Source organism: Rhinoraja longicauda, chromosome 5 (genome assembly GCF_053455715.1).
Source record: "Rhinoraja longicauda isolate Sanriku21f chromosome 5, sRhiLon1.1, whole genome shotgun sequence".
Taxonomy (NCBI): domain Eukaryota; kingdom Metazoa; phylum Chordata; class Chondrichthyes; order Rajiformes; family Arhynchobatidae; genus Rhinoraja; species Rhinoraja longicauda.
This window is the reverse complement of record NC_135957.1, coordinates 83,866,129-83,889,746: the sequence shown is the minus strand read 5'-3', so window position 1 is coordinate 83,889,746 and position 23,618 is coordinate 83,866,129. Positions and strand designations below refer to the sequence as shown.

Sequence of the window (23,618 nt, the reverse complement as noted above, 5' to 3'; positions counted from 1 at the left end):
GACAGGTACATGGATAGGACAGGTTTAGAGGGATATGGGCCAAACACAGGCAGGTGGGATTAGTGTAGATGGGGCATGTTGGTCGGTGTGGGCATGTTGGGCCGAAGGGCCTGTTTCCACACTGTATGACTCGATGACTCTATCACACCATCCTTCACATTGGGCACAATTTACAATTCACAGAAGCCAATTAATCTACAAACCTGCACGTCTTTGGAGTGTGGGAGGAAACCGGAGCACCCAGAGAAAACCCACACAGGTCACAGGGTGAACGTACAAACTCTGCACGGAGAGCACCCGTAATCAGGATGGAACCCGGGCCTCTGGCGCTGTAAGGCAGCAACTCTACCACCGTGCCACCCCACTGTTCATTGTGCCTTCACAGGTGGTACACATGGACTGGTGTACAAGGGCACATAGATCCCTCTGTGCATCATTATTTCCCATTTAAAGAACACGGAACAGTACAACGCAATAGCAGGCCCTTCGCCCATGGTGACTATGCGGAATATGCCAAGGCCCTCTCTTGTCTGCCTGCACATAACCCATATCCCTCCATTCTCTGCATCTCCATGTGCCCATCCAAATGTCTCATAAAGGCCACGATTGTATCTGCCTCCACCACCACCCCTGGCAGCACGTTCCAGGCACTCCATCACAACGCCACTATCACAACGTTTAAGAAATATTTGAACAGGTACCAGGATAGGAAAGGTTTCGAGGGATAAGGGCCAGGTGGGACTAGTGTAGATGGTCGGCTTGAACAAGTTGGGCCGAAGGGCCTGTTTCCATGCTATATGACTCTATTCCATGGAGCGCAGGAGGATGAGGGGAGATCTTACAGAGGTGTACAAAATCATGAGAGGAATAGATCGGGTAGACGCACAGAGTCTTTTACCCAGAGTAGGGGAATCGAGGACCAGAGGACATAGGTTCAAGGTGAAGGGGAAAAGATTTAATAGGAATCCGAGGGGTAACCTTTTCACACAGGTGGTGGGTGTACGGAACAAGCTGCCAGAGGAGGTAGTTGAGGCGGGGACTATCCCATCGTTTAAGAAACAGTTGGACACGTACATGGATAGGACAGGTTTGGAGGGATGTGGACCAAGTGCAGGCAAGTGGGACTAGGGTAGCTGGAACATTGTTGGCCGGTGTGGGCGAGTTGGGCCGAAGGGCCTGTTTCCACACAGTATCACTCTATGACACTCACCGCCCTATTGTCTTAGAAAGTTGCCACGCACACCCCTCTTAAACTTTGCCCCTCTCACCTTAAAGTTATGCCCTCTAGTCTTTGACATTTCCACCCTGCGAAAAGGGTCCAGACTGTCTACCCTATCTATGCCTCTCATGATTTTATTTTCTTCTATCAGGTCTCCCCGCAACTTCTGGTGTCCCAGAGAAAACAATCCAAGTCTGTCCAACCTCTCCCTGTCGGTAATACTCCCAAATCCAGGCATCATTCTGGTGAACCTCCTCTGCACCCTCTCCAGAGCCTCCTCATCCTCTCTGTAATAGGGCGACCAGAACTCCACGCAATACTCCAAATGTGGCCACACCAAAGTCTAGGGTTGCCAACTGTCCCGTAATAGCCGGGACATCCCGTATATTGGGCTAAATTGGTTTGTTCCTTACAGGACTGCCCTTGTCCCGTATTAGGCCCGGGGGTGCGCTGTAGGCCCGGACACTGTAGGCCCAGATACGGTAGGCCCAGGGGCTGCTGTAGGCCTGGGCAGTGTAGGCCCGGGCGCCGCCTAACGGAGGTTGCTTAGCAACTCGCCTCCCGGCCCGGGCGGCCGCCGTTGGTGCAGCGGGAGCACGTGTCCGCTGACTGGGTGAGGTCACGTGGGGCGTGTGGCCGTGACGTTACCTTTTGTCCCTTATTTGGGAGTGAGATAGTTGGCAACCCCTACCAAAGTCGCATAAAGATGCCACATTTCTACTCTTTGTGTTAAAGTGGAGCACTTCACATATGAGGTAAATACATGTGCCAAGTATTGACAAAATCACTCAACCTGTCCCAATATACCTTGCATTTTCTTTGCAACCTTTTCACAATCTTAAACTGTTGGCGAACATTATTCACTACATTGTTACTGAAAGCCTTAACTAAAAGAAAAGAGGCAAATTACTTTTTCGGGAAATAAACTGATTTTGCCTCGTAGGTTGGTGGATGTATGGAACGAGCTGCCAGAGGAGGTGGTTGAGGCTGGTACTATAACAATATTTAACAGATACATGGGTAGGTACATAGAAAGAATCAGAGTCATAGTCATACAGCATGGAAATAGGCCCTAGAAGGGTCTCAACCCGAAATGTCACCAATTCCTTCTCTGCAGAGATACTGCCTGTCCCGCTGAGTTACTCCAGCATTTTATGTCTACCCTCTGGCTTAACCTGCCCAAACCGACCAACATGTCCCATCTACACTAGTCCCACCTGCCTGCGTTTGGCCCAATTAGACAATAGACAATAGGTGCAGGAGGAGGCCATTCGGCCCTTCGAGCCAGCACCGCCATTCAATGTGATCACGGCTGATCATTCTCAATCAGTACCCCGTTCCTGCCTTCTCCCCATACCCCCTGACTCTGCTATCCTTAAGAGCTCTATCTAGCTCTCTCTTGAATGCATTTAGAGAATTGGCCTCCACTGCCTTCTGAGGCAGAGAATTCCACAGATTCACAACTCTATGACTGAATTTTTTTTTCCTCATCTCAGTTCTAAATGGCCTACCCCTTATTCTTAAACTGTGGCCCCTGGTTCTGGACTCCCCCAACATTGGGAACATGTTTCCTGCCTCTAACGTGTCCAACCCCTTAATAATCTTATACGTTTTGATAAGATCTCCTCTCATCCTTCTAAATTCCAGTGTATACAAGCCTAGTCGCTCCAGTCTTTCAACATATGATAGTCCCGCCATTCCGGGAATTAACCTGGTAAACCTACGCTGCACGCCCTCAATAGCAATTTCCCTCTAGACCTGACCTATCCATGTCCCTGTCCAAATGTTTCTTAAACATTGCAGTAGTAACTACCTCAACTACTTCCTCTGGCAGCTCGTTCCATACAGTTGCACCCACCACCCTTTGTGTGAAAACATTACCCCTCAGGTTCCAGGTAGATCTTTCTCCCACTATCGTATCTGCCTTCACCACCATCCCCAGCAGCATTTTCCAGACCCTCACCACCGTTCTTGTTTTAAAAAGGCGGCCCCGCACACCTCCTTTAAACTTTGCCCCCCCCCACCCACCTCAAAGTTGTGTCTTCTAATCTTTAACATTTCCATGCTGTGACAAGGAAGATTTAGAAGCAGTGTGCAGGAAGGAACTGCAGATGCTGGTCACACCGGAGATATGGACACAAAATGCTGATGTAACTCAGTGGGACTGACAGCATCTCTGGAGAAAAGGAATATATGACGTTTCCTAACCTGCCGAACATCATAGCCACCTAACCTACACAACATCATAGCCACCTAACCTACACAACATCATAGCCACCTAACCTACCCAACATCATAGCCACCTAACCTACACAACATCATAGCCACCTAACCTACACAACATCATAGCCACCTAACCTACACAACATCATAGCCACCTAACCTACCCAACATCATAGCCACCTAACCTACACAACATCATAGCCACCTAACCTACCCAACATCATAGCCACCTAACCTACACAACATCATAGCCACCTAACCTACACAACATCATAGCCACCTAACCTACACAACATCATGGCCACCTAACCTACCCAACATCATAGCCACCTAACCTACCCAACATCGTAGCCACCTAACCTACCCAACATTACAGCCACCTAACCTACCCAACATCATAGCAACCTAACCTACCCAACATCATAGCCACCTAACCTACCCAACATCATAGCCACCTAACCTGCCCAACATCGTAGTCGCGGCAGCTCCCGAGCGTGGCTGACTGGGAGTTGCGGCTCGCTGCCGTTGAGAGTATCGTGCCGCGTAAGACACTGCCAGTCTGAGCAGCGGCAGGTCTGCGAGTCTGGGAAAAGCCCGGGAAAAGATCACAATTCAAAATTCGAAGTGCGGTTTCTACTGAATGTGCATCGCTTCTGCACCATCGTAAAGTCGAAGCATCGTAAGTCGATGCATCATAAGTCGAGGAGCATCTGTACATGATTACAATTGATCCATTTACATTGTACAGATACATGACAAGGGAATAACGTTTAGTGCAAGGTAAAGCCAGTAAAGTCCGATCAAGGATAGTCTGAGGGTCACCAATGAGGTAGATAGTAGTTCAGGACTGCTCTCTGGTTGTGGTAGGATGGTTCAGGTGCCTGATAACAGCTGGGAAGAAACTGCCCCTGAATCTGGAGGTGTGCATTTTCACACTTCTGCACCTCTTGCCCGATGGGAGAGGGGAGAAGAGGGAGTGGCCGGGGTGCGACTGGTCCTTGATTATGCTGCTGGCCTTGCCGAGGCAGCGTGAGGTGTAAATGGAGTCAATGGAAGGGAGGTTGGTCTGTGTGATGGCCTGGGCTGCGTCCACACTTTTCTCTGCAATGGTTAATTGTCAACATTTGCCTGACCCAACCATTCACGCTACCATTTAGGAGGCACGTGTACTAGTGACCTTCTTCTTCTTCTTCTTCTTCAGTGGGGCAACATGTCAACCATCACCAAATCTTCTCACAAAGTACCACTTATCGGCTGAGAAAGCAGGTGGCTCATAAAACAAAAAGGTAAAAGACAAATCAGCCACCATTTTGTGTTGATAAGCAGAATGTTTGAACACTTTCCCCAAAAATCCACGGCCGTCATTAACCTTGAAGCTGCATTCTAACCTCAGCCAAAACTTGGACCAGAAGATGTTGGAGCAGAATTAGGCCATTCAGCCCATCGGCCCAATACTTGTAGCTCATACTTTCAACTGAAAGTAACTCATGACCAGAACAACCTTATAATGAAAAGACAAAACTCCGATTTCATTCCTATGTTTCACCAGTATTAGAGTGTACCCATTTATACACTTGACCAAACAAGAGACTAGTCATCAACAATGAAGTTTCCCAAACTAGAGCAAGGGAACAGAGCAATCAGGAATAATACAAGGATATCAAATTAATCGATTTTTAAAAAATCATTTCAATATTTTGTCTGAGGTTTCAGTAATGTTACATCTGTAGGTAGGCTGAACAGAATGTTAAAATCAATTTAAACCAGCAACCCCATAGTACATTCACTATTTAAAGTAATTGTAGAGTTCTTCCTGATCCTTCTACATTAAATCTCACTCCGATGATGTTGGCGGGTAAGGCGGCATTTTTCTCCCAATGTTTTTCCAAGCAGATGCACACTGTGCAAATGATGTGATCCGGGGTGGGGAGGTGGGGGTTCGGCCGTGAGGGGAGGGGGAATAAAGGACGACCCGGTGTGGGGGAACTGCCGAGAGGGAGGGGAGGAGCAAAGGGAGACCTGGCGCGGGATACTTTGTAGCTTTGTCAGCGCCCTTTATGTGGCGACTCTTTGCATACCTTGGGTATGCAAGCAAAGACCTTCGCTGTGACTTGACAATAAAGTATTCATTCATTCATTTATTTATTCATTCAGTCATTCATTCAGGGTCAGCTACACCTTGGGTTGCCAACTGTCCCGTATTAGCCGGGTCATCCCGTATTTTGGGCTAAATTGGCTTGCCCGCACGGGACCGCCCTTGTCCCGTATTAGGCCCGGGGGCCGCTGTAGGCTCGGACGCTATAGGCCTGGACAGTGTAGATCCGGACAGTGTAGTAGGGAAAAAAACTGCAGATGCTGGTTAAAATCTGTGTCTACCTTCCAGACAGTGTACTAATGGTAGCAACCAACCTCCCAGCCCAGGCGGCCGCCATTGGTGGAGCGGGAGCACGTGGCCGCTGGCGGGGTGAGGTCACGTGGGGCGCTGGTGGGGTGAGGTCACGTGGGGCGCGGGCGGGGTGAGGTCACGTGGGGCGCTGGCGGGGTGAGGTCACGTGGGGTGCTGGCGGGGTGAGGTCACGTGGGGCGCGGGCAGTGTCGTCACCTTGTCCCGTATTTGGCAGTGAGGTAGTTGGCACCCCTAGCTACACCGGGCACGCCAAATGCAAGACGCTCACTGCCACAGATGCCGCGTACACTCTGAAATGCCAGCGCCGCACACTCGATGGGTTCGGCGGTTGAACGACCCCGCGCTTCTTCGAATAAAAGACAAGGGCTCTTCTGGGAGACTTTCAAAATGGCACCAAAACCTGGCGTCGCTTGCATGCACTGATGTGCATTCGGGGAACGAGGGTGGACGAGCGAGGAGAGGACGTGGGTTCGCAGGTGGACACTCACTTCCGAGGGAAGGCGACGGCTGGATGCCCCGCGGCAGCCTGAGGCTTGCCTGGATCGTGCGCCGCTCATAACTCTTAGAGCGTGGATTGGATACTGAACATGGCGCCTAAACATGGCGCCTCTTGCACGCGGGATCAGTGGACAAGTTCTGTACACTTTGCTATTCGGAGATGCTTCGGTACAGCGATACGGGGGAAGGAACAAAGGCGGACCCGGCGTGGGGGGGACCGCCGTTAGGGAGGGGAGAACAAAGGGAGACCTGGCGCGGGGGCACCTTGTAACTTTGTCAGCGCCCTTTATGTGCCAACTATTTGCATACCTTGCAAGCAAAGAATTTCACTGTGACCTGTCACATGTGACAATAAAGTATTCATTCATTCATTCATTCATTCAAATGCGTGCAAGGAAAGAATTTCACTGTGCATTTGCAAAAGTGAGAATAAAGCACCGTTGAACCCGTATGATAAGCGTTTGGAGGATTATACGAACATGATGTGAGCTCATCAATGCAGAGGTCTGCTTTCCTGAATCCACAAACTACTGATTTGACCAGAGTATCCTTTACAGCTTTAAGAAAACCAAATATCTACAAGATGGCTTTCGTGCATCTCAAAATGCCAAATTCCAATAAGAGAAATATTTGACAATATATTTTGATATTGATCTTATAGAGGTGTACAAAACCAAGCGAGGGATAGATCGAGTGGACACACAGAGTCTCACGCCTAGTGTAGGGGAATGAAGAACCAGAGGACATAGGTTTAAGGTGAAGGGAGGGAAAGATTTTATCGGAATCTGTGGGGTATCTTTTTCACATAAAGGGTAGTGGGTGTACGGAACGAGCAGCTGGAGAAGGTAATTGAGGCTGGGACTTTCGCAATGTTTAAGAAGCAATTAGACAGGTACTTAGATAGGGCAGGTTTAGAAGGGGGTATGGACCAAACGCAGGCAGGTGAGACATGTTCCCAATGTTGGGGGAGTGCAGAACCAGGGGCCACAGTTTAAGAATAAGGGGTAGGCCATTTAGAACGGAGATGAGAAAAAAACCTTTTTCAGTCAGAGAGTTGTGAATCTGTGGAACTCTCTGCCTCAGAGGGCAGTGGAGGCCAATTCTCTGAATGCATTGAAGAGAGAGCTAGATGGAGCTCTTAAGGATAGCGGAGTCAGTGGGTATGGGGAGAAGGCAGGAACGGGGTACTGATTGAGAATGATCAGCCATGATCACATTGAATGGCGGTGCTGGCTCGAAGGGCCGAACGGCCTACGCCTGCACCTATTGTCTATTGTCTATAGTGTAGATGGTGCATGTGGTCAGGTGGGCATGTTGTGCCTGTTTCCACGCTGTAGGACTCTTTGCCTGTGAATAGTGTTTGAGAATGTGGCTCGATTAGAACTGCTTGCTGAACTTGGAAATGAACCTTTGGACAGTTTGCTGGTTTGGTGCTCTGGGGTGTTTGTGTTTAAGAACGTGAGACCAAGGAACCCAAGGCACTTGCCAACCCTGCCGAATTCCCCCTCCACTGCATGTCAACCGTGGTAGAGCCACGTCCTTTGAAAATGGAGAGGACAATGAGGAAAAAGGTTGGCCCATTTAATCAGAGGGCGGTGAATCTGTGGAATCCATTGCCGCAGAAGGCTGTGGAGGCCAAGTCAATGGATATTTTTAAGGCAGAGATAGACATATTGTTGATTAGTACGGGTGTCAGAGGTTATGGGGAGAAGGCATGAGAATGGGGTTAGGAGGGAGAGTTAGGTCGGCCACGATTGAATGGCGGAGCGGACGTGATGGGCCGAATGGCCTAAATTCTGCTCCTATCACTTATGACATGACCCGTTCACCTCAGCCTTTGCACACAAGCTTGTATCATTCGAGAGATTGGTGGAGGAGGTGGGCAAACACTGTCAGGTGGGGGGGGGGTTGGAACCAGCGAAAATCAAAGTGGAACAATAAGCTCAATTACTGCTGCAGTCCTCAAAGGGTGAGTTGTGGGGGAGCATTGTTCCGACTCTTTAGCAACACAGGTGAACGGCAGGCCGCGTGGTGACCCTCGCTCGGTGAGAGGGCTCCTCCTTACGGTCTCTTACCTTGTTACGTTTGAAGTACGCCCGTCGGCACGCGGCAAAGCACTTCTCGCTGCAGAAGCTTTTCACCTCGCTGCCCATGCTGAGGGAGTAGCGCTTAATCCCCAGCTTCTGGCACCAGGCGCACACGATCTGCACGTTTATCAGCTCATCGTCTGCAACACAGGAGACAGGACCACACGCACCGTGAGCACACTGCAACTCCGGCACTTCACAGGTGAAGCACGGGGGGAGGGAGGGGAGGGGAGGAGGGAGGGAGGGAGGGTAAGGAGGGAGGGAGGGGAGGAGGGAGGGGAGGAGGGAGGGAAGGAGGGAGGGAGGGAGGGGATGATGGAGGGAGGGAGGGGATGAGGGAGGGAAGGAGAGGATGATGGAGAGAGGGAGAGAATGAGGGAGGGAGGGAATGACAGTGGGATGGAGGACGTGAGGGAGGGAGAGGGTGACGGTGGTAGGGTGGGGATGAGGGAGGGAGTGAGGGAGTGACGGAGGTAGGGGATGAGGGAGGGAGGGAGAAGGTGACGGAGGGAGGGGATGAGGGAGGGAGGGAGAAGGTGACGGAGGGAGGGGATGAGGGAGGGAGGGAGGGATGGAGGTGATGAGGGAGGGAGGGGGGTGACGGTGGTAGGGGATGTGGGAGGGAGGGAAGGTGACGGAGGGAGGGGATGAGGGAGGGATGGAGGGAGGGGATGAGGGAGGGAGGGGATGAGAGAGGGAGGGAGGGGATGAGGGAGGGAGGGAGGGAGGGGATGAGGGAGGGAGGGGATGAGGGAGGGAGGGAGGGGATGAGGGAGGAAATGAGGGAGGGAGGGAGGGGATGAGGGAGGGAGGGAGGGGATGAGGGAGGGAGGGGATGAGAGAGGGGAGGGAGGGGATGAGGGAGGAGGGAGGGAGGGAGGGAGGGAGGGAGGGAGGGAGGGAGGGAGGGAGGGAGGGAGGGAGGGAGGGAGGGGATGAGGGAGGGAGGGGATGAGGGAGGGAGGAGATGAGAGAGGGAGGGAGAGGATGATGGAGGGAGGGAGGGGATGAGGGAGGGAGGGGATGAGGGAGGGAGGGGATGAGGGAGGAAGGGAGGGGATGAGGGAGGGAGGGGGGATGAGGGGGGTTAATCATAGTCACATACAGCATAGAGTCATAGAGTCATATACAGCGTCAATGTCAACTTTATGTTAGGTTTAGTTTAGGTTTGTTTCGGTTTATTATTGTTGTCACAGGAACCGAGGTACAGTGAAAAGAGTCGTAGAGTGATACAGTGTGGAAACAGGCCCTTCGGCCCAACCTGCCCACACCGACCAACATGTCCCATCCACACTAGTCCCACCTGCCTGCGTTTGGCCCACATCCTTCTACACCTGTCCTATCCATGTACGTGCTAATTGTTTCCTAAACGTTGCGATAGTCTCAGCCTCAACTACCTCCTCTGGCAGCTCGTTCCATACACCCACCAACCTCTTGGTGAAAAGTCCTAAAAGACATTTGGACAGGTGCATGGATCTGAAAGCTTGAAGGCGATGAGGGTATGAAGTTGGGTCTCGACCCGAGACGTCACCTGTTCCTTTTCTCCAGAGCTGCTGCCTGACCACTGAGTTACTGCAGCATGTTATGTCTACCTATAGTTTAGAGGGATGTGGGCCAAATATAGGCATGTGGGACTAGCGTAGATGCGGCATCTTGGTCGGCATGAAAATAGGCCCTACTTGCCCATGCTGACCAATATGTCCCATCTGCGTCTGTCCCATATCCCTCTAAACCTTTCCTATCCGGGTAACTGTCGAAGTGTCTATTACATAGGGTGTAAAGTACCTGCCTCAACTACCTCCTCCAGCAGCTCGTTCCATATACTCACCACCCTGTGTGAAAAAGTTGCCTCTCGGGTTCCTATTAAATCTTTTCACCTCTCACCATTTGCCTATAGAAACATAGAAACATAGAAAATAGGTGCAGGAGTAGGCCATTCGGCCCTTCGAGCCTGCACCGCCATTCAATATGATCATGGCTGATCATCCAGCTCAGCAACCTGTACCTGCCTTCTCTCCATACCCCCTGAACCCTTTAGCCACAAGGGCCACATCTAACTCCCTCTTAAATATAGCCAATGAACTGGCCTCAACTACCTTCTGTGGCAGAGAATTCCACAGATTCACCACTCTCTGTGTGAAGAAATGTTTTCTCATCTCGGTCCTAAAAGACTTCCCCCTTATCCTTAAGCTGTGACCCCTGGTTCTGGACTTCCCCAACATCGGGAACAATCTTCCCTCATCTAGCCTCTCCAACCCCTTAAGAATTTTATATGTTTCTATAAGATCCCCCCTCAGTCTTCTAAATTCCAGCGAGTATAAGCCTAGTCTATCCAGTTTTTCTTCATATGAAAGTCCTGCCATCCCAGGGATCAATTTGGTGAACCTTCTCTGTACTCCCTCCAAGGCTAGAATGTCTTTCCTCAGATTAGGAGACCAAAACTGTACACAATACTCCAGGTGTGGTCTCACCAAGGCCCTGTACAACTGCAGCAGAACCTCCCTGCTCCTAAACTCAAATCCTCTTGCTATGAATGCCAACATACCATTCGCTTTCTTCACTGCCTGCTGGTTACGTCTATGTCCTATGTCCTCTGGTTCTTGATTCCCCTACTCTGAAGAAAGGGCATTCGCCCAATCTACTTACCTCTACTTACAGCCGTCGCTCACCCTTACGAGCTCCAAGGAATAGAGTCCTAGCCTGCGCGACCTCTCCCTAGAGCTCAGGCCCTTGGGTCCTGGCAACACCTACGTAAATGATTTCTGCACTCGAGCCAAATCAAGTCGAGTAGAACACAGATCACTCTGATTGAGCACAGAATCAGATGGAATCGTCAAGAGGAGACACAAAGAACTGTAAATACCGATTTACAAAAAGAAAAGACCTGCAGGAAGTTCCCCGACACAAAATGCTAACCTTCCGTATTCTCCAGAGATGCTGACCCAGTTGTTCATAAGTCATAGAAGCAGAATTAGGCCATTCGGCCCATCAAGTCTAGACAATAGACAATAGGTGCAGGAGTAGGCCATTCGGCCCTTCGAGCCAGCACCACCATTCAATGTGATCATGGCTGATCATTCACAATCAGTACCCCGTTCCTGCCCTTTCCCCATACTCCCTGACTCCGCTATCATTAAGAGCTCTATCTAGCTATCTCTTGAAAGCATCCAGAGAATTGGCCTCCACTGCCTTCTGAGGCAGAGAATTCCACAGATTTACAACTCTCTGAGTCAAAAGATTTTTCCTCATCTCCATTCTAAATGACCTACCCCTTATTCTTTAACTGTGGTCCCTGGTTCTGGACTCCCCCAACATTGGGAACATGTTTCCTGCCTCAAGTGTGTCCAATCCCTTAATAATCTTATATGTTTCAATAAGATCCCCTCTCATCCTTCTAAATTCCAGTGTATACAAGCCTAGTCGCTCCAGTCTTTCAACATATGACAGTCCCGCCATTCCGGGAATTAACCTAGTGAACCTACGTTGCACGCCCTCAATAGCAAGAATATCCTTCCTCAAATTTGGAGACCAAAACTGCACCCAGTAGTCCAGGTGCGGTCTCACTAGGGCCCTGTACAATTGCAGAAGGACCTCTTTGCTCCTATGCTCAACTCCTCTTGTTATGAAGGCCAACATTCCATTGGCTTTCTTCACTGCCTGCTGTACCTGCATGCTTCCTTTAAGTGACTGATGAACAAGGTCACCCAGATCTCTGTTCTTCCCCATTTCCTAACTTGACACCATTCAGATAATAATCTGCCTTCCTGTTCTTACCACGAAAGTGGATAACCTCACACTTATCCACATTAAACTGCATCTGCCATGCATCCGCCCACTCACACAACCTGTCCAAGTGTAATTCACCATTCAATCATGGCTGATCTATCTTTCCCTCAACCCCATTCCCCTGCCTTCTCCCCATAACCTTTGATGCGCTTTTTAATCAAGAACCTGTCAAATTCCGATTTTAAAATACCCAATGAGCACTGGTAAAAAGTAGACACAAGGAACTGCAGATGCTGATTTGTCAAAAAGGACACAGTGATGGAGTAACTCAATGGACCAGGCAGCATCTCTGAAGAATGTGGGTATCCATTTGACACCGTTACTAATCAAGAACCTGTCAATCTACGCTTTAAAAATACCCAATGATTTGGCCTATCGCTGCCTTAACAACATCCATTGATTTGGCCTCCACAGCCTTCTGTGGCAATGAATTCCACAGATTCACCATCCTCTGACTAAAGAAATTCCTCCCCCATCTCCTTTCTAAAGGTACGTCCTTTTATTCTGAGGCCATGCCCTCTGGTCCTAGACTCTCCCACTAGTGAAAACATCCTCTCCACATCCACTCTATCCAGGCCTTTCACTATAAGGTAAGTTTCAATTAGGTCCCCCTCATCCTTCTAAACTCCAGCGAGTTTAGGGCGGTCACGGTGGCACAGTGGTAGAGTTGCTGCCTTACAGCGCTTGCAGCACCGGAGACCCAGGTTCGACCCCGACTACGGGTGCTGTCTGGACGGAGTTTGTACGTTCTCCCCGTGACCTGCATGGATTTTCTCTGAGATCTTCGGTTTCCTCCCACACTCCAAAGACGTACAGGTTGTAGGTTAATTGGCTTGGTATAAATGTAAATTGTCAATAGACTATAGATAAACCCAGCGCGGGGCTTTGTTTACACAGAGGCCCAGAAGCGGTTGGAGGCGGTTGGAGCAGCGTCCGGGCGGTAGGTTTAAAAACCCAGCGCGGGGCTTTGTTCACACAGAGGCCCAGGAGCGGTTGGAGGCGGTTGGAAGCGGTTGGAGGCGGTTGGAGGCGGTTGGAAGCGGTTGGAGGCGGTTGGAGCGGGGGATAAAAACGTTCCCACACACTTTAAAAGAAGTGTTCTGAAGGAAGCCGCTGATTGGTGGAAGCGGACTAGAGGAAGCAGCTGATTGGGCGTAACCCCGGGGTTGTATTTCTGCTTTTTGTTCATACTTTTAGTTCAGGGTTTTCGGTGAGTTCAGGGTTCAGTGAGTTCAGGGTTCAGTGAGTTCAGGGTTCAGTGAGTTCAGGGTTCAGTAAGTTAAGGGTTCAGTGCTTTTTAGTAAAGGTACAGTTTAAAGGATTAAGAGGGATTTGATTTAATTTGGGGGTAAGATATGTCAGATGAGATCGGCCCCGTGGAGTGCTCATCCTGCAACATGTGGGAGATCAGGGATATTGTCGGTGTCCCTGATGACAACGTGTGCAGGAAGTGTGTCCAGCTGCAGCTCCTGGCAAACCGCATTGAACGGTTGGAGCTGCGGTTGGACTCATTCTGGAGCATCCACGATGCTGAGAAGGTCGTGAATAGCACGTACAGTGAGTTGGCCACACCACAGGTAAAAGATAAGCGGACAGAAAGGAAACGGGTGGCCACTAGTCAGCGTAGCAGTAGGCAGGTAGTGCAGGAGTCTCCTGCGGTCATCTCCCTCCTAAACAGATATGCCATTTTGGATACTGTTGGGGGAGATGCCTCATCAGGGGAAGGCAGCAGCAGCCAAGTTCATGGCACCGTGGGTGGCTCTGCGGCAAAAGAGGGGAGGAAAAAGAGTGGAAGGGCTATAGTGATAGGGGATTCAATTGTAAGGGGAATATAAAGGCGTTTCTGCGGCCGCAAACGAGACTCCAGGATGGTATGTTGCCTCCCTGGTGCAAGGGTCAAGGATATCTCTGAGCGGCTGCAGGACATTCTGAAGGGGGAGGGTGAGCAGCCAGTTGTCGTGGTGCACATTGGCACCAACGATTTAGGTAAAAAACGGGATGAGGTCCTACAAGGTGAATTTAGAGAGCTAGGAGATAAACTAAAAAGTAGGACCTCAAAGGTAATAATCTCTGGATTACTACCAGTACCAGTGTCAGAGTAGGAATAGGAGGATATTTCAGATGAATACGTGGCTTGAAAAATGGTGCAAGGGGGAGGGATTCAAATTTTTAGGACATTGGAACCAGTTCTGGGAGAGGTGGGACCAGTACAAACAGGACGGTCTGCACCTGAGCTGGAATGGAACCAATGTCCTAGGGGGAGTGTTTGCTAGTGCTGTCGGGGAGGATTTAAACTAATGTGGCAGGGGGATGGGAGCTGGAGCAGAGAGACAGAGGGGTGTAAAATGAGGGTAGAAGCAACAGGTAGCAAGGTGAAAAGTAAAAGTGGTAGGCAGACAAATCCAGGGCAAAAATCAAAAAGGGCCACTTTTCAACATAATCGTATAAGGGGTAAGAGAGTTGTAAAAACAAGCCTGAAGGCTTTGTGTCTCAATGCAAGGAGTATACGTAATAAGGTGGATGAATTAAATGTGGAGATAGTTATTAATGATTATGATATAGTTGGGATTACGGAGACATGGCTCCAGGGTGACTAAGGCTGGGAGCTCAACATCCAGGGATATTCTATATTCAGGCGGGATAGACAGAAAGGAAAAGGAGGTGGGGTAGCGTTACTGGTTAGAGAGGAGATTAAAGCAGTGGAAAGGAAGGACATTAGCTTGGAGGAAGTGGAATCGATATGGGTAGAGCTACGAAACACTAAGGGGCAGAAAACGCCAGTGGGAGTTGTGTACAGGCCACCTAACAGCAGTAGGAAGGTTGGGGATGGCATCAAGCAGGAAATTAGAAATGCATGCACTAAAGGTGCAGCAGTTATAATGGGTGACTTCAATCTACATATAGATTGGGTGAACCAAACTGGCAGGGGTGCTGAGGAAGAGGATTTCTTGGAATGTTTGAGAGATGGTTTTCTAAACCAACATGTCGAGGAACCAACGAGAGAACAGGCCATTCTAGACTGGGTATTGAGTAATGAGGAAGGGTTAGTTAGCAGTCTTGTTGTGCGAGGCCCCTTGGGCAACAGTGATCATAATATGGTAGAGTTCTTCATTAGGATGGAGAGTGACAAAGTCGATACAGAAACAAGTGTTCTGAACTTAAGAAAGGTAACTTTGAGGGTATGAGGCGTGAATTGTCCAAGATAGACTGGCGATTGATGCTGAAAGGGTTGACGGTGGACATGCAATGGAAGGCATTTAAAGGTCGCATGGATGAACTACAACAAGTGTTCATCTCACTTTGGCAAAAGAACAAACCAGGAAAGGTAGTGCATCCGTGGCTAACAAGGGAAATCAAGGATAGTATTAAAACAAAAGATGAAGCATACAGATTAGCCAGAAAAAGTAGCATACCAGAGGACTGGGAGAAATTCAGAGTCCAGCAGAGGAGGACAAAGGGCTTAATTAGGAAAGGGAAAATAGATTATGAGGGAAAACTGGCAAGGAACGTAAAAACAGACTGCAAAAGCTTTTATAGATATGTCAAGAGAAAAAGATTAGTTAAGGCAAATGTAGGTCCCTTGCAGTCGGAAACAGGTGAATTGATCATAGGGAACAAGGAGATGGCAGACCAATTGAACAAATACTTTGGTTCTGTCTTCACTAAGGAAGACATAAACCGTCTGCCGGAAATAGCGGGGGACCGGGGGTCTAATGAGATGGAGGAACTGAGGGAAATCCAGGTTAGTCGGGAAGTGGTGTTAGGTAAATTAAATGGATTAAAGGCAGATAAATCCCCAGGGCCAGATAGGCTGCATCCCAGAGTGCTTAAGGAAGTAGCCTCAGAAATAGTGGATGCATTAGTGATAATTTTTCAAAACTCTTTAGATTCTGGAGTAGTTCCTGAGGACTGGAGAGTAGCTAATGTAACCCCACTTTTTAAAAAGGGAGGGAGAGAGAAAACGGGGAATTATAGACCAGTTAGCCTAACATCGGTAGTGGGGAAAATGCTAGAGTCAGTTATTAAAGATGTGATAGCATCACATTTGGAAAGTGGTGAAATTATCGGACAAAGTCAGCATGGATTTACCAAAGGATAATCATGTCTGACGAATCTTATAGAATTTTTCGAGGATGTAACTAGTAGAGTGGATAAGGGAGAACCAGTCGATGTGTTATATCTGGACTTTCAGAAGGCCTTCGACAAGGTCCCACATAGGAGATTGGTGTACAAACTTAAAGCACACGGTATTGAGGGTTCAGTGTTGAGGTGGATAGAAAATTGGTTGGCGGACAGGAAGCAAAGAGTAGGAATAAACGGGTCCTTTTCGGAATGGCAGGCAGTGACTAGTGGGGTACCGCAAGGCTCAGTGCTGGGACCCCAGTTATTTACAGTGTATATTAATGATTTGGACGAGGGAATTGAATGCAACATCTCTAAGTTTGCGGATGACACGAAGCTGGGTGGCAGTGTTAGCTGCGAGGAGGATGCTAGGAGGCTGCAGAGTGACTTGGATAGATTAGGCGAGTGGGCAAATGCATGGCAGATGCAATATAATGTGGATAAATGTGAGGTTATCCACTTTGGCGGCAAGAACAGGAAAGCAGAGTATTACCTGAATGGTGACCGATTGGGAGAAGGGGAGATGCAACGTGACCTGGGTGTCATGGTACACCAGTCATTGAAAGCAAGCGTGCAGGTGCAGCAGGCAGTGAAGAAAGCGAATGGTATGTTGGCATTCATAGCAAGAGGATTTGAGTTTAGGAACAGGGAGGTTCTGCTGCAGTTGTATAGGGCCTTGGTGAGACCGCACCTGGAGTATTGTGTGCAGTTTTGGTCTCCTAACCTGAGGAAAGACGTTCTTGCCTTAGAGGGAGTACAGAGAAGGTTCACCAGATTGATCCCTGGGATGGCGGGACTTACATATGAGGAAAGACTGGATAGACTGGGCTTGTACTCGCTGGAATTTAGAAGACTGAGGGGGGATCTTATAGAAACATATAAAATTCTTAAGGGGTTGGAGAGGCTAGATGCGGGAAGATTGTTCCCGATGTTGGGGGAGTCCAGAACCAGGCGTCACAGCTTAAGGATAAGGGGGAAGTCTTTTAGGACCGAGATGAGAAAACATTTCTTCACACAGAGAGTGGTGACTCTGTGGAATTCTCTGCCACAGAAGGTAGTTGAGGCCAGTTCATTGGCTATATTTAAGAGGGAGTTAGATGTGGCCCTTTTTGCTAAAGGGATCAGGGGGTATGGAGAGAAGGCACGTACAGGCTACTGAGCTGGATGATCAGCCATGATCATATTGAATGGCGGTGCAGGCTCGAAGGGCCGAATGGCCTACTCCTGCACCTATTTTCTATGTTTCTACAATAGGTGCAGGAGGAGGCCATTCTGCCCTTCGAGCCAGTACCGCCATTCCATGTGATCATGGCTGATCATTCTCAATCAGTCTCCCTATACCCCCTGACTCGGCTATCCTCAAGAGCTCTATCTAGCTCTCTCTTGAATGCATTCAGAGAATTGGCCTCCACTGCCTCCACTCCACATATGACAGTCTCGCCATTCCGGGAATTAACCTAGTGAACCTACGCTGCACGCCCTCAATAGCAAGAATATCCTTCCTCAAATTTGGAGACCAAAACTGCACACAGTACTCCAGGTGCAGTCTCACTCGAGCCCTGTACAACTGCAGAAGGACCTCTTTGCTCCTATACTCAACTCCTCCCTCTTTGCTCCTATACTCAACTCCTCAAAAATGTCCCTAGTGTGTGTAGGATAGTGTTAATGTGCGGGGATCGCTGGTCGGTGCGGACTCGGCGGGCTGAAGGGCCTTTTTGTTGCGCTGTATCTCTAAACTAAACTACAGGCCCAGTGCCGCCAAACGCTCGTACAAGTACAGATCATTGATGAAGGGAATAACGTTTCCTACAAGATAAAGTAAATTCCGATTAAAGATAGTCCGCAGGTCTCCAATGAGGTTATTGGGAGGTCAGGATCAAAGATACTAGAGGAGCAAGATGAACCACTCCGTCGAAACCGCCTATACTGAAGTGTGGCATGCAAAGGAGCGTAACGTCCGCCATTTTAGTAAGCAAAACCCGCGTTCGCTATGCCTCTCGCAGTGTAATCAGTGTTGGGGGAACAGTATGTGTAATGGTACCATAAAAATGCAGAATATATCTCATTCATCAATTCATCGATTTTTGTTATTTTTCTTTTTAAATGTTTCTGCAAGTTTCTGCCTACTAAAATGGCGCCGTGACGTACTACGTTTTTTTTTGGGTCGAGTGGTCTATCTTACTCTGCTCTGTTATCTTTGGTCAAGACCGCTCTCTAGTTGTTGATAGAACGGTTCAGTTGCCTGCTAATATACTCATATACTCGCATGCATGCATGCACCTTACATGACGACAAGGACAGACTAATATTGTACATGAACACACAGTAAAGCACATGAATAAATGAACCGAAGACTTATTCGCCACCTCGACAAATTGGGAGGATGCTCGGAGTAGTGAGAGATGAATAAAAACATTTCAACCGCCGTGCATTGTAGTCATTCCCAAAGCCCTCAGTTACGGTGGCTAATTGCTGCCAGATGAAAATTCTTACCTACTGTAAGTCGAGATGGCTAATCAGGAGAGCAAATGACTGGAGTCCCTCTGCTCAGTAAAACAATCCCGCCTTTTAGTCACAAAGCTGCTTCAGAGTGATTTATTTGCCTTTGCCAGGTGGTTATCATCAACATGTACCACAGTGGAGGCAGCGTACAACAAACATATTCATCTCAACAGTCCATGGACCTCGGGCCCACTATTAAAAAATAAATTGCCATTTTGACCGGGCCTGATTAAAAATAGTTTTCCCTAAAATTCCAGCAGAATTGATATTTTTCCAATTTTATGGCTTGGTTTCTGGAGTTTTAAATAAAACGGAATGCCACATCTGCCCAATGTCGCCCCAACACTGAGGAACCCCACCACTCATCCTCAAATAAGGAGCAGAAACAAGGGGTGGAGGGTGCATGGAACAAGCTGCCATAGGAGGTAGTTGAGCCTGGGACTATCCCAAAGTTCAAGAAGACGTGACCAAAAAGGTTGATGAGGGCAGAGCTGCAGATGTTGTGTACATGGACTTCAGTAAGGCATTCGACAAGGTTCCGCAAGGTAGGCTGCTCTGGAAGGTTAGATCGCATGGGATCCAAGGAGAGATAGCTGAATGGATAGCAAGTTGGCTCCATGGAAGAAAGCAGAGGGCGATGGTGGAATGATGTTTCTCGGACTGGAGGCCTGTGACTAGTGGTGTGCCTCAGGGTTCGTTGCTGGGCCCATTACTGTTTGTCAACCACATCAACGATTTGGATGGGAACATACAGGGCAAGATTAGCAGGTTTGCTGATGATACAAAAGTGAGTGGTGTTGCAGATAGTGAAGATGGTTGTGAACGATTGCAGCAGGATCTGGATCGATTGGCCAGGTGGGCGGAGGAATGGTTGATAGAATTTAATACAGAGAAGTGTGAGGTGTTGCATTTTGGGACATCGAACAAGGGCAGAACCTACACAGTGAATGGTAGGCCTCTGGGTAGTGTTGTAGAGCAGAGGAATCTAGGAGTGCAGGTGTATGGTTCCTTGAAGGTCAAGTCGCAGGTAGATAAGGTGGTCAAAAAGGCTTTTGACACATTGGCCTTCATCAGTCAGAGTATTGAGTATAGAAGTCGGGAGGTCAAGTTGCAGTTGTATAAGACGTTGGTGAGACCGCATTTAGAATATTATGTTCAGTTCTGGGCACCATGTTATAGGAAAGATATTGTCAATCTTGAAAGGGTTCAGAAAAGATTTACGAGGATGTTGCCAGGACTAGAGGGTGTGAGCTGTAGGGAGAGGTTGAGTAGGCTGGGTCTCTATTCCTTGGAGTGCAGGAGGATGAGGGGAGATCTTATAGAGGTGTACAAAGTCATGAGAGGAATAGATTGGGTAGATGCACAGATCTTTTGCCCAGAGTAGGAAAATGGAGTACCAGAGGACATAGGTTCAAGGTGAAGGGGAAAAGATTTAATATGAATCCGAGGGGTAATCTTTTTCACACAAAGGGTGGTGGGCGTATGGAACAAGGTGCCAGAGGAGGTAGCTGAGGCTGGGACTATCCCATCGTTTAAGAAACAGTTAGACAGGTACATGGATAGGACAGGTTTGGAGGGATATGGACCAAACGCAGACAGGTGGGACTAGTGTAGATGGGACATTGTTGGCCTTTGTGGGCAAGTTGGGCCGAAGGGCCTGTTTCCACACTGTATCACTCCATGACTCTATGACTCTAAAAGGTTTAGAAGGATATGGATGGAATACAGAACACTTCACGCTGCCTCGGCAAAGCCACCAGCATAATTAAGGATAGACACAAAAAACTGGAGTAACTCAGCGGGACAGTCTGCATCTCTGGAGAAAAGGAATAGGTGACGTTTTGGGTCGAGACCGTTTTTCAGACTGAGAAACATGGATACATGGATAGGACAGGTTTAGAGGGGTACTCGACCAAGTGGACCCGTTGGGTCCAAACCTCTCCTGCATTGGTGCAGCACCCTCTCCTCCCCCACCTCTCCTCTCCCACTCCCCCCTCCCCCACACTCCCCCCTCCCCTCCTTCCAGCCCCCTCTCCATCCCTCTCTACCCCCTCCCTCCCTCCCCACCTTCCCTCCCCCCTCCCCCCTCCCTCCCCCCTACTCCTTCCACCGCTACCTTCACCCCTCCCTCCCCTCCCTCCCTCTGCCCCTCTCCCCCCCTCCCAACTGCGCATGCACGTTTTTTTTAACTTTAAAATATGAATAACGTTTAAAAAATAACACCAATTTGAATGAAACCATCCATAGCATCACAGGACGATGATGGGTAAGGTGGGCCTAAAATTGTCACGCTATCGTGTACCGTTTTGGCTGTAGTTCAGGAACAAACAAACAAACAAACAAACGAGAGTTTTAGTATATAGATGGGCCAAACGCAGGCAGGTAGGACTAGTGTAGCTGGGACATGTTGGCCAGTGTTGGCAAGTTGGGCTGAAGGGCCTGTTTCCACACTGTATCACTCTACGACTCTTTTCACTGTACCTCGGTTCCTGTGACAACAATAATAAACCGAAACAAACCTAAACTAAACCTAACATAAAGTTGACATTGAGCCACAAAGTGTTACAATGGCAGCTGTCAAAGCTTGGCCAGAAACACTGCTTTCAAGTGCATTTCAAGAATTCTGAAGCACTCTGAAGACCTGAAACGTCACCCATTCCTTCTCTCCAGAGATGCTGCCTGTCCCCGCTGAGTTACTCCAGCATTTTGTGTCTATCTTCGATCTAAACCGGCATCTGCAGTTCCTTCCTACATCACTAACTCAGTATCGTCGCCAGGACAACAAGCCTTAAAGCTTGGACATGAACTTGGTACTTGAAAGGTACAAATGGCGCCGGAAATGTGGCACCAACTAGGGTGGCACGCTGCCACAGCGGTAGAGTTGCTGCCGTACAGCGCCAGAGGCCCGGGTTCCATCCTGACTACGGGCGCTGTCTGTGTGGAGTTTGTACGTTCTCCCTGTGACTGCCTGGGTTTTCTCCAGGTGCTCCGGTTTCCTCCCACACTCCAAATATGTGCAGGTTTTTAGGTAAATTGTCCTTCGTGTGTTGGATGGAACAAGTGAACGGGGTGATCGCTGGTCGGCGTCGATCCTATGGGCCGGGCCGAAGGGCCAGTTTCCTTGCCGTATCTCTCAACTAAACCAAACATTTTAAGTATTGCTTCGGAAGAAATCTACTAATTTTTATACACTACAATCATTTCACCCTGTTACTTCTGTATTATTGTGCTTGTGAATAGTATGATTTTACTGGATTGTATGCAAAGCATTTCACTGTGTCTAGGCACATGTGCCAATTAAGTAACCATTGAACAATTGATGAGATCATAAGGTTGGGGGGGGGGGGGGGGGGGGAGTTTTAAGGTGAGGGGGGAAAGATTTAAAAGCAACCTGAGGGGTAGCTTTTTTTACAGAAAGGGCTGTGGGTGTGTGGAACAAGCTGCCAGAGGAGGTAGTTGAGGCAGGTCCTATAATAAACATTTCAAAGACATTTAGGCAAGATACATGGATCGGACAGGTTTGGAGGAATATGTTCCAAATGCAGGCAGGTGAGACTAGTGCAGAAGGGACAATAGACAATAGACAATAGACAATAGGTGCAGGAGTAGGCCATTCAGCCCTTCGAGCCAGCACCGCCATTCAATGCGATCATGGCTGATCACTCTCAATCAGTACCCCGTTCCTGCCTTCTCCCCATACCCCCTCACTCCGCTATCCTTAAGAGCTCTATCCAGCTCTCTCTTGAAACGAACTGGCCTCCACTGCCTTCTGAGGCAGAGAATTCCACACCTTCACCACTCTGACTGAAAAAGTTCTTCCTCATCTCTGTTCTAAATGGCCTACCCCTTATTCTTAAACTGTGGCCCCTTGTTCTGGACTCCCCCAACATTGGGAACATGTTTCCTGCCTCTAATGTGTCCAATCCCCTAATTATCTTATATGTTTCAATAAGATCCCCCCTCATCCTTCTAAATTCCAGTGTATACAAGCCCAATCGCTCCAGCCTTTCAACATACGACATTTCAACATGTTGGTCGGTGTGGGCAAGTTGGGCCAAAGGGCCGGCTTCCAAAACCGTGTGACTCTATGTCAGAGAAAGCTTTGGAAAGAATGAGAATTTTAAAATCTCTGCGTTTTTTTTAAACGGGGGCCTGAACACAGATGGATGAACCAGATGGGATTTAAGGCAATGGCAGTCAAGAGTTGTGGGTGGTTTATAGAGGGTGGAAAAAGGGACTGTGTCCAGGAATGACAAGTGGTGAAGGCAGAGGTCAGGGTTTCAACAGCAAAGCCTCAAGTTCCCTGGTGTTAATATTGCCAATGATCTGTCATGGACCAACCACACTGATGCGACAGACAAGAGTTCACACCAACGCCTCTACTTCCGGATGAGATTTGGCATATCTCCAGTGACTCTCACAGCTTCGACAAATGCACCGTAGCAAGCACACTGTCAAGCTGCATTACAGCTCGGTTTGGGAACAGTTCTGCCCAAGGAATTGCAGATTTGCAGATTTAGTATAGTTTAGTTTAGAGATACAGCGCGGAAACAGGCCCTTTCAGCTCACCGGGTCCGCGCCGACCAGCGATCCCCGCACACTAACACTATCCGAAACCCACTAGGGACAATTTTTACATTTACCAAGCCAATTAACCTGCAAAACCTGTAAGTCTTTGGAGTGTGGGAGGAAACTGAAGATCTCGGAGAAAACCCACGCAGGTCACGGGGAGAAAGTACAAACTCCGTACGTTCTATCAAACACACTAAGGACA

General features: G+C 48.8%; 1 protein-coding gene across 5 annotated transcripts in view; it reads right to left on the bottom strand.

The window, feature by feature from the left end:
• sobpa (sine oculis binding protein homolog (Drosophila) a) overlaps nt 1–23,618 on the bottom strand; it is a 242,894-nt gene that overhangs the window by 88,460 nt on the left and 130,816 nt on the right. For all 5 annotated transcript variants that reach the window (XM_078399864.1, XM_078399865.1, XM_078399866.1 and 2 more), the window contains exon 4: nt 8,423–8,574. In XM_078399864.1, the coding sequence (XP_078255990.1) occupies nt 8,423–8,574 (152 nt within the window). The remainder of the gene's footprint in view (nt 1–8,422; nt 8,575–23,618) is intronic.